The sequence below is a fragment of the Notothenia rossii genome (genome assembly GCF_949606895.1).
Source record: "Notothenia rossii genome assembly, chromosome: 8".
Lineage (NCBI taxonomy): Eukaryota > Metazoa > Chordata > Actinopteri > Perciformes > Nototheniidae > Notothenia > Notothenia rossii.
This window is the reverse complement of record NC_136906.1, coordinates 27,471,515-27,486,037: the sequence shown is the minus strand read 5'-3', so window position 1 is coordinate 27,486,037 and position 14,523 is coordinate 27,471,515. Positions and strand designations below refer to the sequence as shown.

At 43.7% G+C, this 14,523-nt stretch overlaps 1 protein-coding gene across 3 annotated transcripts; it reads right to left on the bottom strand.

The window, feature by feature from the left end:
* Positions 1 to 1,667: 1,667 nt before the first annotated feature.
* LOC307015186 (zinc finger protein 862-like) lies at positions 1,668 to 7,245 on the bottom strand. Of its 3 annotated transcripts, XM_079643656.1 has the most exons (13): positions 7,048 to 7,245; positions 6,094 to 6,159; positions 5,740 to 5,947; positions 5,451 to 5,621; positions 4,992 to 5,167; positions 4,737 to 4,909; positions 4,183 to 4,352; positions 3,858 to 4,096; positions 3,510 to 3,767; positions 3,197 to 3,403; positions 2,737 to 2,955; positions 2,509 to 2,661; positions 1,668 to 2,404 (listed from the first exon to the last, which is right to left on the bottom strand). In XM_079643656.1, the coding sequence occupies exons 2-13, from the start codon at positions 6,157 to 6,159 to the stop codon at positions 2,225 to 2,227; spliced, it is 2,220 nt and encodes a 739-aa protein (XP_079499782.1). In that variant the 5' UTR covers positions 7,048 to 7,245; the 3' UTR covers positions 1,668 to 2,224. The 3 variants fall into 3 exon arrangements, with proteins under 3 accessions (XP_079499782.1, XP_079499783.1, XP_079499784.1); XM_079643657.1 differs by lacking the exon at positions 6,094 to 6,159; XM_079643658.1 differs by lacking the exons at positions 5,740 to 5,947; positions 6,094 to 6,159.
* Positions 7,246 to 14,523: the final 7,278 nt, after the last annotated feature.

Sequence of the window (14,523 nt, the reverse complement as noted above, 5' to 3'; positions counted from 1 at the left end):
ACCCGGTTCTTTACGACCAGAACTATTTACCGGGATACAAACCGGAGGAACCAGGCATGGAGGGAGGTGGCAGAGACAGTGGGTGAAACTGGGAGGTTTTCGCCTGTTTGGGGAGTTTATATATATATATATATTGGGTTTTTTGGCTTTTTATGTCGGGGGCGGGAGATTCATGTGATTGGTTGTTGGTCGCGTTGCTCGCAAAAAATCCCCAAGCTCTCAGACACGCCCAGCTCCAAGATTTTCAAGATTTTCTCAAAGCTGCTCTGTGGACGTACCGTAAGTCCTACATGTGCAAGTCATGAGCAAGTCTCAAGTCTTGACCTAGAAGTATCAAGCAAGTCCCAAGTCACTGTGGTGAGAGTCAAGCAAGTCAAGTCAAGTCATTGCTCAAGTCAAGCAAGTCAAGTCAAGTCATACAAAATTCTGAGGAATAAGCTAAGTTTATTTTTTTTTAAATCATTAGTTTTTAAATCAGTTAAAAGACAGTGGTTATGAAAATGGATTCAACCCACACTGATCTCCATTACATACACAGTTAATCATTTGAAATCTAATTTAGACCGATGAAAATCATATTAGATCAATATTAACCCTAGAGCTGCAGACAACAGCTAGGACTCAATCTAAAAGTCTGTTCAAAAAGGCAGAATTCCAGGTAAGAAAATCGTATATGGCATTTGCAATTACACATATTTTATTTAAATTGCTGTTAACACTAGAACCGCCAACAGCATCAGCACCTACATAGATATCATTTTCAAATCAGTTAATTTGTTCCTCTTCATAATTTCCTTATAAACTAAGTAGGACGATTTAAAAATCACTTAATTGGGTTAATTTTGAAATTGTTTCAGTTTATCATCATAACAGATAAAAAGTTCAGATTCATTTTACAATAAATCAAAGAATGATGCACTTCTACAAACCAAAAAAAACATAATTAAAACATTTAAACAAACTACTAAAAGTAGATTATTCAAAAGTTTACAGTAACTTCTGAACACAGGGGATATAAACGAGGCATCTATTTTCCTCTCTCTCTCTCCCTCTCCTGACAGCCCGTCAGTATCGGGGTTAGTCAAAATGAATCCCTTGGCGGTTCTAGTGTTCATTTACCGTTTTGTCTTCTCTTTGCAATGCTTAATTGATGAAACCAAGTCTAACGTAGCTTAAACTTAACGTTAGCTTTCTAGCTAACACAACACATGCACGTAGCCTATCTTTCTTTGTGTTTTTTTGTTGTTGTGACAAATGAAGTTGGATGTTGTGGTGGTCGTGTCACTGATCTTTATGCTGCAGACCCTGCATACCGCTGTTCTCTTCTTATTAGCGTCATCGACAACATAATCATTGAATCCAAATTGCAGGGCTCAACGCTAACTTTTAAAAGTGGTTGCCAGGCTGGCAACCAGGCATTAGCTTTTGGTTGCCAAAACTGAAAATACGGTTGCCATTTTTAGTCATCTTATATTTTAAATAACTAAGATATACTATACAGTTCAGTGTTTCCCCTAGGATGGAGTCATAGCAGCGGTGCTAAGGCACGCGGGCCCAGCAAAATGTGAGCGCGGCGCGCATGGACATTTTAAGTGTGTGCGCGTGCGAAGTGCTTCCCGCCATTATGTTTCTATTTGTCTGCCAGCACAAGAAAGACACATACATCATTAAAGGCTTCAAATGTATTCAGTATTGTATGAACATAATTGGTGGTTGGACATCACATCCTCTAGGGGGGTCCGGGGGTATGCCCCCCCGGGAAGATTTGTTTTTACATTTTAATATAAAATGCTTCAATCTGGTGCACTTTGAGCACACAATGACTAGAGACTAGATCTAACTCTAAACACCCATATGAAAAAGATCGTTTTACATTTTAATAATCAAATAATTGAACATACCAATAAACTACCATAGCCAATAACATGTAACTTATTTTATTTTTGTTGTTCATTTACATCACTTTCATCAGGCAATTTTTTAGTTTAATATCAGGTGTCAAAAGAGCATGGCACCTAGTAATGAATGTGCCAAATGTCTCCACTTCGTTCCACTGCCCCAGTGACTTGAATATCTTGGGTTCTGCCAAGGGGTTTACTTCCTTAGTTTTTCTCTCATATATCATTTGTCCTGCCTTGTTTCTTGATCCATATATGTTTTCTTTATACTCTATACATAAAATGATGTTTTTTTTATGCTCTATACATAAAATGACTCACTCCATTTAGTGATGATGGCACAGTTGGCATCCTGCCTGAGAGCACTTTATTTTTCTGGGGGTCTTAAAGAATAGCTCTAAGGCTCTCCTAAAGGGAAAGTCTCTGGTTGGGGGGCCATTGATGCTCAATCGCATACAGGTGGCAAGGTGTTCCCCCTGCAAGCGATTTCTCAAGTCAGTCTTCACCTGTAAATACAAACATAATAATCAACAGACGAGTGGATGTGGAGCCCATGGGTTTGAGATTTGAATAAAGTCAAATAATGATATCACTTGTTCAAGTATCCTACCCGGTTCAATGTTGAGAAATCCCTCTCACAGTTTACACTGGAAACTGGGATGGTCAGGCCAATGGCAGCCAGCTTGCTCAGAGATGGGTAAAGCAGCCCCCATTCACCCACCTCTGATGCCAGTTCCTGCATCACCTGCTGCTGATCCAAGTCCTGAAACACAACATGAACATCAATCCAGGCTATAGAACTCCTGAAAAGGAATGTTACTGTAATTCATTATGATACCTTGAATGGCCCAACTATCAGCTGCTGTTTAAAAGAGGACCATTCCTGCAGCACCTCATTACAGTCAGCCTGTAGAAATTTGCCGGCAAGGAGCTGCACATTGGCCTCATCTCCAGTTGCTGCCTGAGGGCTCAGCGCATGGAAGGCCCCTAAAAGGTCCAGATTCTGGAACCTCCTCTCCAGGCTCTCCAGCAGGCCATCGAAATATGGATCCATCACCTAACCATAACAGCAACAGATTATTAAACTGAAACTTGTGTCCATATTCAAACCACTTAATAGGCATCTAGTATTAACAGGATCCTCCCTCTTAAGCACCTTTTGTATTATTGTTTGCTACGATTGCACTTTGACTTTAGCTCTAGATTATGCTCTTAGTCGCTTGTTTAGAAAGGAGATACACTTGTGAGTTCTGGTGAGTAGAAGCGTCTGCTAAATGCTAAATCCAAAACAAACATACCTGGCTCCTGAACCGGGCCCAGAGCTCTTCCCTGGTCAGTCCCTTTCTTGTCCCCCTCTTGTTCCTCTCCTCCTCATGGACAATACTGTAAGCCCCAAGTCCCGCAGGGTTGTCCAGGTCTGCGTGGAGCTTTGAAAGGAAAGACCCTGGTGGCTGATGGTCTCCAGCATCTTTAATTGCTCGGAGGCAGGCCATTGTCACAGGGACCTAATAACAAAGACAGAGTAGGTGTAAATGCAGCAGCAGCAGATATCTGGTTAGTATGAGCAGTGTATGGACAGTGGTGTCAAAAATAAAACATTGGAAAGTATACCTGCACTTTCAGAGCAAGGAAGTTGACATTTTCCTTCTGGAACAGCCTTGACAGCCTGCTGATATGTGGCAGCACATCTGCTTGCAGGTAGACCGATGCCACAAAGCGGTAGGTGGCCAGAAAGCCATACAACCCCTTGGCTGTTGGGCATTTCTTATGCTCCGTCTCCTCAGCCAAGGCTGCCAGGACAGCGGTCAGGTTCCGCTGTAGGTTGGAAACAGCCATGGCTTGCGAAAGCCAGCGTGTGTCCTTCACTTCCTAAAGATATTTAGAGCCACAAGATGAAAGCATATTAAGTCATATCAGGTGCCTCCAAATATGGAAGATGTTTTTTCCCTTTTAAATTACCTTCACTTTCAAGTTATCCAGGCCCAAGCACTCTGCTGCAGCCTGGAGTACAGCTGTGCGATTCGCACTGTTCCTGAAGTACAGGTGTAGCTGCTGTAGAAGGTCCCTGAAAGAGTTCATGTAAGCCACTCCTGATGAGGCGTCCTTGCAGCACAGGGCGAGGCGGTGTGCGGCACATGCAACCGACACCATCCATGGGAAGGTGTCCTGTAGCTGCTTGGCCACTCCATTCACTCTCCCTGTTTCAGGACAAACATGTTTTATGTCATGTTTTAGTTTTTAAGCTGCAGTGAATATCAACCTTGTTTTTGTTGGTAGTTCATACCAGTCATAACAGCTGCTCCATCTGTCCCCAGGCCATAAATCCTCTGGGTGGGAATGTTCTTTTTTGTAAGGATCGTTCTTATTGCCTTGACTATGGTGTCAGCTCTGCCATCGCTGACTGTCACCAGGTCCAGAAATTGGCTGTAAAGCAGCCCATTTTTGTCCATGTATCTGATGAACATATTAAACAGTCAGACTGACTCAACAGATGTAGGTCTTTGGGATAAGCCTTATTTGTTTATTATTACTACCCAATCAGTGGCGGTGGAATATGTTGTTGCCCCGATCAGATTCAATCCAGACTACGTGAAAGAACAACAAGCTAGCAACCGCCAACCAACTGTGATTGGTTTAAAGAAATAGAGCGTTTCCCCCGGAGCCCCCCTGTCCCCGAGTGGTAATGAGTCCAGCCAGACTTTTCTTCAGCGCTGGCACAGTGTAAACGAAGTGTGGAGATAGGTCTGGCTATGCAAGACTATATTAAACATAATAAAGACACGTCAATCAAAATTATTTTAAGTCTTAATTGTTGTCATTCTTGGAATAAAATTATACCTAACGTGAACATCGAGCTGCTTCTTCACAGACACATCTGTGGTCTCGTCCACCTCAAGCCTAATTGCCACAGAAGCACTGATGTTTGCCAAGATAGGCTCTTCAACGACAGTGCCCAGGATTTCTAACATCTCATCGATGATTCGGTGAGATGTGTAGTTGGTCCTCCCGATCTTAAAGAAAACAAATGCACTTAAGATTAAATATTGCACACTTTTTTTGTGATGAAGTTGATTAAAGAAAGCATTAACTTACCTTTAACTTCTCAAAATACTGGCAGCCAAGTAGTTCTGCGAGCTCCAAAAGGTCAGCATAGTTCGTATGGTGAGCATGTTCTTTTTTCGTGAGGTGGTAGAGGCACTTAAAACCACCAATCACCGCTTCGTGTTCAAGGGTGATAACTGGGTCAAAGGCGACCAGCACTGAGGACCCTGTTGAAAGGTAAACAAAAATAAAAATAAAAATTGTAATGTATTATAGCCTACTGTGTTGTTTGTACTATGTTGACCTGCTGAGGGACTGCAGATGAAAACTAGCTTAGGTCTACTAGCTAAATCTGTCACATTTACATTGATGTAAAACCTGATATGTTGATTAATGTGCATTCTTTTCTTTAAAATAAATAAACTGAAAAAAATAAACTAAACCAGAGAGTTTTGTGAATAATAAGCTAAAAATAAGATACAGTAGGCCTACAGTATTAGTGAATTTTACCTTGAATCAGTGCGGCGTGTGCCTTCACACTCTCTTGATGGTGCCGAGTGGCAGCATGCTTATCAAGGTAGTCGCTTCGGAAAAGCATGCACCCAACCTCAATAAATGGCCGTGTAGACACCCCCCGCTTCGGTGCTTGCTTGTGTTGGCGGCACAAGCGGCAGAACATTCCTGTCGGGACAAGATCTTTGATATATATTTATTTTCTTTAAGAGGTTTTGGCTACTGTATGATCGTTAAAACATCTGAGAGATCAAGCCCCTAACTGCTCCATATGTTAGATTCTCACCATGGTTAGCTATGTTGTACAGCCAAGGTTTGAACCTCGGGTCCTCCATCCACCCTGGATCAAATCCTGATTGCCGGTGCCTTGCTCTTTCTGATCGTCCTACCTCTGACCCTCTGACAGCAGCAGCAGCTGCACCTTGCTCCTCTCTTCTATCCTGACCTGCTCCTTCACCTCCTCTGCTCTGGCCTACTCTCATCGCATGTCCTGTCTAGTACGAGATATCAGTCAATACAATTGTAAATTTAAACAACTACTTAAAAACGATTTCCCAAAAAGTGTGTATCCATTTGCTCCCCTTTCAAAACATTGCTGCCAGACAACAGAGACCCACCTCCCTAACTTCACCCAACTAACCTCCTCCTCATCACCACGATCATCACTTCTCTTTCGTTTGCTGACAAGCCAGCCTTTTAAACTCATCTGAAAATAACATGAGATGTGATGAACAATCTATTACACTGGGTGTTAACTAGCTTTATTACATGGCTTAGTTGAATACTCTATTCTGATTGGTCAATTCAGAACACGTGACACGTTGTTAATCCAGAACAGACAGACCGCTGTCAAGGACTTATTGACCGTTGTTAAGGACGCTTACAAAGAACTTCGGTCGATTTAACTGTATATAGTATGGCCGAAAAGCAAACTGCATGCAGTTTGCTTTTCAAACTGGGACAAGAAAAACAGCGGAGAATTAACGGGGCAGAAACCCTCCTTTTTACGCAACGGTCCAGACATAGACATCAAACGGCGACACATATTCAGTTGCCAGTTACTTTGGCATTAGGGCAGGGATATCTAGATACTTTCCAAGCTTTGACATAATGAATTGTGCTACTTTTAAAGCAAGCAGCGATGTTTTCAAATCTGTAATCAGAAAGCTCCTCAAAAACGCTATCGAAGCAGTTCCTGCCGTTGCTACGTTAGTTCAAACAAGTAACAAAGGACTATTTTTCTTAGCGGATGCATGTCATTTTAAATAAATAATAGCGTACTATTTTTTAAATCAATAAAAACATTTTCTAAATCTATAAAAGCATTTCAATTAATATTGGGAGTCATATCGTTACTTTGTTGAGAATGTGGCCATGTAATAAGCGGATGCAGATCTAGATCCCTCCGCTTCGCGTTGGGCTCCTGATCAGCCTGTCGGGTGTTCTTTTCCCCATAATGACCGCGTCGCTGCACATTATCCCTTACAAACTAGCTAAGTTAGCTAGATGTAATTCATTCTTAACTGTAGGCTTTTATCAAAGTATTAATTTACTTAATCTAAATGTAACAACATTTTAAATTATAATAACTTACATTTATGGCGTTATGACCTTCTTCTTGAGGTGATTGTGTCCAAATAAAGTTATGTCTGCTTCAACTTGCTGTTGTCTGTCTTGTCAGGCAGTTTTCCTTCAGCTCTGAAAATGACAGCTTTCCCGCGTATCGGTGGCTCGAAGTTGCCGCGAGCGCTAGGGGGCAGCACTTATAATTCTTTTAATACATTTTTAATGTTTTTAAGCGCCGCTGCTGAAAACATATAGGGGAAACACTGCAGTTATACATCAACTTAATAATGAACATGTGACACAAAAGAATGTTCAAATGCTTTACAATAGGTAATTAACACAATTATTTGAAACTTAAATGGTAGGAAACTTTTCCACCCTCAATTGCTGGCATACAAAACACCAGTAGTGCAGCTGTTGTTCGGTTCATAACAGATCACTAGTTTCTTGACCATCCGTTGTCTCTCTTTCAAATGTGGGTTTTCTTGACCTTTGTGCTGACCCCCACCATAGATCCATTGGCCATTCAGCATTGAAATCTTGGATTGGCCAGACTAATACATTTATAATAATGCTGTAAAAATTATCGCGTTAACGGCGGTAATTAAATTTTTTAATTAACTGCGTTAAAAAGATTTAACGCATTTAACGCATGCGCAGAATGGCCCGCCCCATACATCCCACCAGTGGCAGCGCTGGGGTAGGCTACAGCCCTACCAAGAAATGGCTTAGCCCCACCTTGAAAAATGATGTTAAAGTAATCAAAATAAAGTCCGCCAACTCGCGCCGAGTAAATTGCACAGACAGCAGTTAGTAAGATTGATTTCAGCAGCCACTTGTCTGGAAATACCGAAGACTAGAAACGTTTTTTAAAACTTTTGTCACGTAGTAATCGTCTTCTCAATAGAACATCTTGGATAATGTCTTCTGGCCAATCAGAATCAAGATAACGGCGTGGTGTTGTTGCAGGAAGTCCTGACGGAGAATACTTTTGCGGTAGTGCATCTCTATATAGGCCTACATCGATACAACATTACGTGTTGATAGAAATCAACACGTAATGAAATAAGACCCCGCGGTTTGATTATTGATAGGTCTTTCATTTTGACACACAGAACAATGTTATAATAAACATAAATGTGTATGTTAAATGGATATATCCGCCTTCTTTCATTTATCTTTCCATTCCCACAACAATATACATAAAGAAATGGCATATTTTGGACATAGTTCGAATGGTGATTGTCATGATTAATTAATTTTTAAGCTGTGATTAATCTGATTAAAATGTTTAATCGTTTGACAGCCCTAATTTATAATGTTAAATAAATGAAAACCATTCACAGTTAAGAATTAGGTATTAATTATTAATGCTGTAAATTACCTTTGATATGTCTAACTATATTTAAAATACCTTTTTATAGAAGTGATTATATTTTTATGCCAATATTTTTTTATGGTAAAGTTTCGTTTTGCACTTTTATTTTGGTAGTAATAAGATCGGGACTCTTATTTTGAAGGAACTTTTACCGGAAGTGAATGCACAACGGGCAGAATGTACATATATATGTCGCCTCCCAAGACTTTACACAACACATTCCCTCTTTGCTTTCGTTCGGGTTCACCTTGCGCTTTATCAGTTGAATCACTTTGAACATTCGTTTGAGATGTTGACGGGTTGGCCAAACTTTTTACCCCACAGTCAAACAACTTAATTTGCTTCGCCATTTGTTCTAAAACAAACAAATTTATCTATTTTGGGGTGCACATTTAGCTGTTTGCTGTCCTTATTTCTCTATGTTAAAAACTGGTTGCCACTGTTGGCAACCAAAGGCCAATAAGTGGTTGACATTTTTTCTGAATGGTTGCCAATGGCAACCTGGCAACCGTTATGGAGCGTCCACACAGCAGCGTGCGTTGACGCTTGTCGGTGGGCGTGTCTGAAGCTTGGGGAGTCAACGCGAGCAACGCAACCAACAACCAATCACATGAATCTCCCGCCCCCGACATACAAAGCAAAAAACATTCCATGCTAGCTATATACAGTATACTGTCTATGCCTGCTAGCATTCCATTCAATGTTAAAACGAGGTACACTGGATATAAACTCCCCAAACAGGCGAAAACCTACCAGTTTCACCCACTATCTCTGCCACCTCCCTCCATGCCTGGCTCCTCCGGTTTGTATCCCGGTAGATGAACAGAGACTGATCATACAGCACCGGGTGATTCACTACCGCAATGATTATTTTCTCCTCCATTTTATGGAACATGTAGAAATGACCTGCGGTATGGCTCTCGCAGCATACACGCGGTTTGATTGGCTAGCAGTTGTACTGGCAGATTTTCATAAACGTGATTTGATTGGCTGACGCATCCGTCGAATGTGTGGATGGGCCGTTATTGTCGAGCACTGGCCAAACGTGACTATTTGTGGAGTAACCATGGGATTAACGCTAGCCGCTGCCATGTTAACTGACACTCCTGCCTACTAGTGGGTTGCCAGGTTTCGAAAAAACTAAACGTAAAATCTGAATAAAAAAACAAACGCAAATATTTCATTTTAAAAAGTCAAGTCCTTTCAAGTCATCTGTCTCAAGCTTAAGTCAAGTCTCAAGTCATGAATACCAAGTCAAAGTCAACTCAAGTCTTTTATCAATGTTAGTCAAGCAAGTCTCAAGTCCACAAATATGCGACTGGAGTCGGACTCGAGTCAAGTCATGTGACTGGAGTCCACACCTCTGCTGCTTAGACTGTTAAACACAGGTGTGCAGCTTGTTCATTAAAGCTGCTCGCATTGATTTGCAGAACCTCCCAACAGACTCACAGACACACAACCCTGACATACAGTAGTATCACCATATTTCTGTGTAATAGCTAACATAAAAACCCATTAGTCATTTTTGTTACGACATGATGAATAGCAGTACTCAGAGGTGGGAAGTAACTAAGTACTTTTACTCCAGTACTGTGCTTAAGTACCATTTCTAGGTACTTTTACTTTACTTGAGTATTTCCATTTTATGTTACCTTGTACTTCTACTCAGAAATGGGAAATAGTTTAGTTTTAATCCTCTACATTTATTAAACAGCTTTCGCTATTTAAAAAATATGAATTAATTTAAGTCACAATCAAATTATTTAAATATTTTACAAAAAGTCAATCACAACTATGTTTGTCTACAACTGTATTTATACTTTAAGTACATATTTTTGATACAACATAATGTACTTTTACTTAAGTAATATTTTGTATGCAGGACTTTCACTAGTAATGAAGTATTTTGACAATAATGTATTAGTACTTTTGCTCAAGTAGCATCTGAATACTTTTTCCACCACTGGCAGTACTATATTTACTCTTCTTTCAGCTCTGTTTTGGTCCCCACCAGCTCCTGAGAATGATCTGGCTGTTAGCAGCTGTCACTTTCTTTACCTTCTGATTTCTCACTGTGTGCTGCTCAGCATGTTGTGTACAGTCAGTTTATCAGAGCTTGTTTGCTGAAAGCAGCCGCCTGCTGTGACTGGAACAGGGTTTTAAGTGCAGTTACAGTTAAGTTCCAGGCTATAAAATCAAACAAATGTTCTTAAAGGGCCTTCCAAGTTGCTGATTTGTTGATAATAACTTGTGCACAATTTTTACTGAGTTACTGCAGTGAATTTCCCTGCAGAAGTTGTGCCGCATTCCCTCATCGGAAAAGTTTGAGTTCAAGATGTTGACAGTCCTTTACTGGTTTAAATTTAGAGGCGACAACAAGTCTGTTCAACATGGAGCTGATGTTTTTACAGCAAATCCTGAGCAGTTTGATAAAACCCCCTGAGCTATTTCATACTGTCACAGGGTGTAAAAGGTGTTCCTTTCAGATTGCTCTTTATATTGATATATCTATATATATTCTGCTGGCGTTTCATCAAATGGACATATGAGTTATATATGAGTCAGTCTCAGCCTCTGGAGAGAGCCTGATCTTGGGTGTGCTGCACATTGATCCGCTCTGTGGCCCGGACCAGTCAGAAGTCTGGAATCTTTTCTGGGCTTCATGGCTTCAAGTCCAGATTGGGGAGGGAAAAAAAAACCTCAAAGTGACTTTGAATAAGAGAAAAACCCAAAGAAAAGCTCAAGGCTAAGAGAGGGAGGAATGACAGAGAGCAGTAAGAAGCCAGTGTGTGGAGAATTTAGCAAACTAGGGCCATTGTTATCTTGGTAGCAGATGGAGACTGAATTGTGTGCATGTTCTGTGATTAATGAAGGTGTTTGTCAATAAGACGAAGCAGGCGGGATATTATTCATCAGTCTGGCTGGAGGCTCTGACTATAATTGAAGATTGTTTTCTCGGGATGTGGAGCACATAGAAATAGGAAGGACTTTTTTTCGAAGGAAACAGAGCTGATAGCTGGGACCAACGTCATCATTTAACTCCACGGACCCTTATCCGGGGCAGAAATCGCGTCATTTGCAGGAAACAACGTCTAAGGAACCTTCATATTTAATAAACTATGAATGTTCTCATTCATAACATTCCGTTCGATGTCTCACTATGGGATACGCCTCAACGCGTATGCAAACAGAAGCATCAATCTCATTACGCCAATCCTGATTGGCTGGTGATCTTGACGTCTACGTCAGGGAATCCACCCACCCTATAAGTAGCTTGCGCTACGACGCAGCGTCATTCAAACACCTCTTCTTGCTTCAGAGCACATCTCGAATTATCAGTAGCCGGGCTAGCTTAACGGTCCACAGACTGAACCCAAAGCTAACATTCGGTCGACGGGCGCTTGCCGGTTACTTTTTTGCTTTGCAAGAAGACTGATCAATATTAACACACCAGTTAATATTGTAATCTGCCTCGCCGTTTCTTTCTTTCAAAATTACGGTAAGGTTTGATTTTTTCTTCAAGCTAGTAACATACCTGTTGCTAGTTTTTCTTCCCTCCACACCGACACCACGGTAGCGAGGACGTTCTCTTTTCTCTCTCACACCAGAGGAGACGGAGATAAAAACAAAAGGTATTAACACACCAGTTAATATTCTTTAAAGAATAAAATCTACGCCGTCGCTTCTTCCTTTCGGATTAACGACAATGTTGGATATTTTTCTCAGTAACGTACCTGTTACTAGCGTGTCCACTCCACGCAGACACCCAGGCGAACAAAGAGGGAGCCTTCTCTCCCTAACACCAGAGGAGTCAGGGACTCGGAGGCTCGGCTATGCGGCTGCGGGTTTAAGATCTCAGGCACAGACTCACACCAGGTCTGCTCGTCCTGCCTCGGGCTGGAACACGCCCAGGAGGATATCGATAACCCTGGCTCGTGCGGGCATTGTGCCCGCTTCACCATTAAGAGCCTCCGCCGACGACTAGCACGCCAAGCTAGCTTGTCGGGACAGGACCCCCTCATGTCCGCTGATTCGCCGGCCGGCAATCAAGACATGGTGGTGTCCGCCGCAGAGATTGAGCCCCGCGCTGGGTCAGGCTGGGGCTCAATAACAGTGGCAGCCGCTGAACCGGAGCCCCACGCCGTGTCAGGCTGGGGTCCGGTGACGGCAAGAGCCGCGAGAGCGGAGCCCTGCGCTGTGTCAAGCCGGGGGTCCCAACTGGACCTCACCATGGTTCCACCCGCGGAGGATGTCCTGGAGTTGGACTATATGGAGGAAGAAGAGGATGCCTCTGAGTTCCTCCTGTCCGACTCGGATGAGCACGAGGATGACATCTTCGTTTCATCGGCTCAGGCTGCAAAGCCGGGAGCGATGTCCGCTCTCCCGGGCGAAAGCACACCAGCTTCGCCCTGCCTAAGTGTGGACCTGCAGGCCATGTGTCAACGCGCTGCGTCCAGGCTGGACATCCCATGGCCTGAAGTGGCCAAGGAGAACTCCAGATCTTGCTACGAGGGGAAGCAATTGCCCCAAGCAGCGAAGACGAAGAGGCCGCTCCTTCCAGTCTTTCCGGAGATGCTGGACGAGGTGTCGGTCTCGTGGAGAGACCGCCCTTTCAGCAACAAGGCCCCAATCCAGAGTGCCTCCTCCCTGGACTTGGACGGTATGGAGAGGCTCGGCCTGCTCCGCATGCCACCCATGGAACCGCTGGTGGCAGCCCACCTCCAACCGAGGCTGGCTTCGACACCGAGCAGGAACCCCACGCTACCGGCAAAGGCAGACCGTTTTCAGTCAGCGATGACCGAACGGGCCTATAAAGCCGCAGCTTTGTCCGCCAGGGCACTCAATGTCTCCTCGCTGCTGACCGCCTACCAGGCGGAGCTCTGCGAAGACTTGTCGAGCAAACCTGAGCGTACCTTGTGGGACGAGATCGCAGTGATCACGGACATTTGCCTCCGTGTGTAGCGCTGTGCAGTCCAAGCCACGGGCAAAGCACTGGGAATTATGGTGGTACAGGAGAGAGCCAGGTGGCTCAACCTGACAAACCTTCCAGACCGGGAAAAAGAGGATGTGGACATGCCTATTGTTCCCGAGGGCATATTTGGCTCCGCTCTCGCTTCGATGCAGCTGAGATGCGAATCAAAAAAGAAGGAAGACGAGGCTTTGCAGCTCTGTCTCCCCCGAAGGGTCCAGCTGCCACCTTCAACGGTCCCGCGGCAGGCCTTCACTCAAGCTGCCTCACGTCCTGCCCGGTTCAAGATACCAAAGCAGCAGAGACCACAGCCCGTCCCGGGTCCCCAGCCCAGGCACGAGGTGAGGGTGAGCTGGCCAAGAAGATCTCCGGTTCCGGCAGCTGCCGCTCAGGCACAGCCGACCCAGGTTTTCTTCCACCAGGCGAGGAAGAAGAAGCGGGCGGCCTGACAGCCTCCTCTCCTCTCCTCGACGAGAGAGCTGGAAGTTCCCTGTTCCCCAGCTCCAGAGCACGTTCCAGTGTTAGATGCTCATGTGTTTTCGGGGTGCCATCATGCCCCCATCTTCCCGCCGCCTCGAGTGATGCCAGAACGTCATCCTCAAGTTTGCGCCATAAGGGAAATGGACTTAACATCAAAGACAGCAAGTTCTGCTGCCTGTTTAAGTCACACAAACACATGTCATCATTATTGTTTCCTAATAAATAATTTTCCACTGTCATTTCCAGGCTTGAAGCCAAGGGCGCAGTCAATAAAAATGAAAAGAAAAACAATAAAAACAATAAACAGTCTGTCTTCTACTGTTACAAAGTAACTCGAGCCCGTTACCAGGCAACGGCTCTCCCACTGGATTGTGGAAGCGATTGCACTGGCTTATACGAGTCAGGGTTTGCAGGCACCAACGGGCCTGCGTGCTCATTCTACTCGTGGTCTGGCTACATCCTGGGCTTTGTTCAAGGCTGTTTCCATCCAAGACATTTGCGCAGCAGCGAGCTGGTACTCACCGCTCACTTTTGTCCGCTTTTACAGGCTAGATGTCCCTGCTCCAAGTGTGGCCCGCGCAGTGCTGGGCCCCGTGTTGAGACAGGGTTCTACCTGTTAAGTTCTGGTTGTTTTGGTGATTTTTGAGATAAGCATGTCTAGCAATACGGGAGTTTCA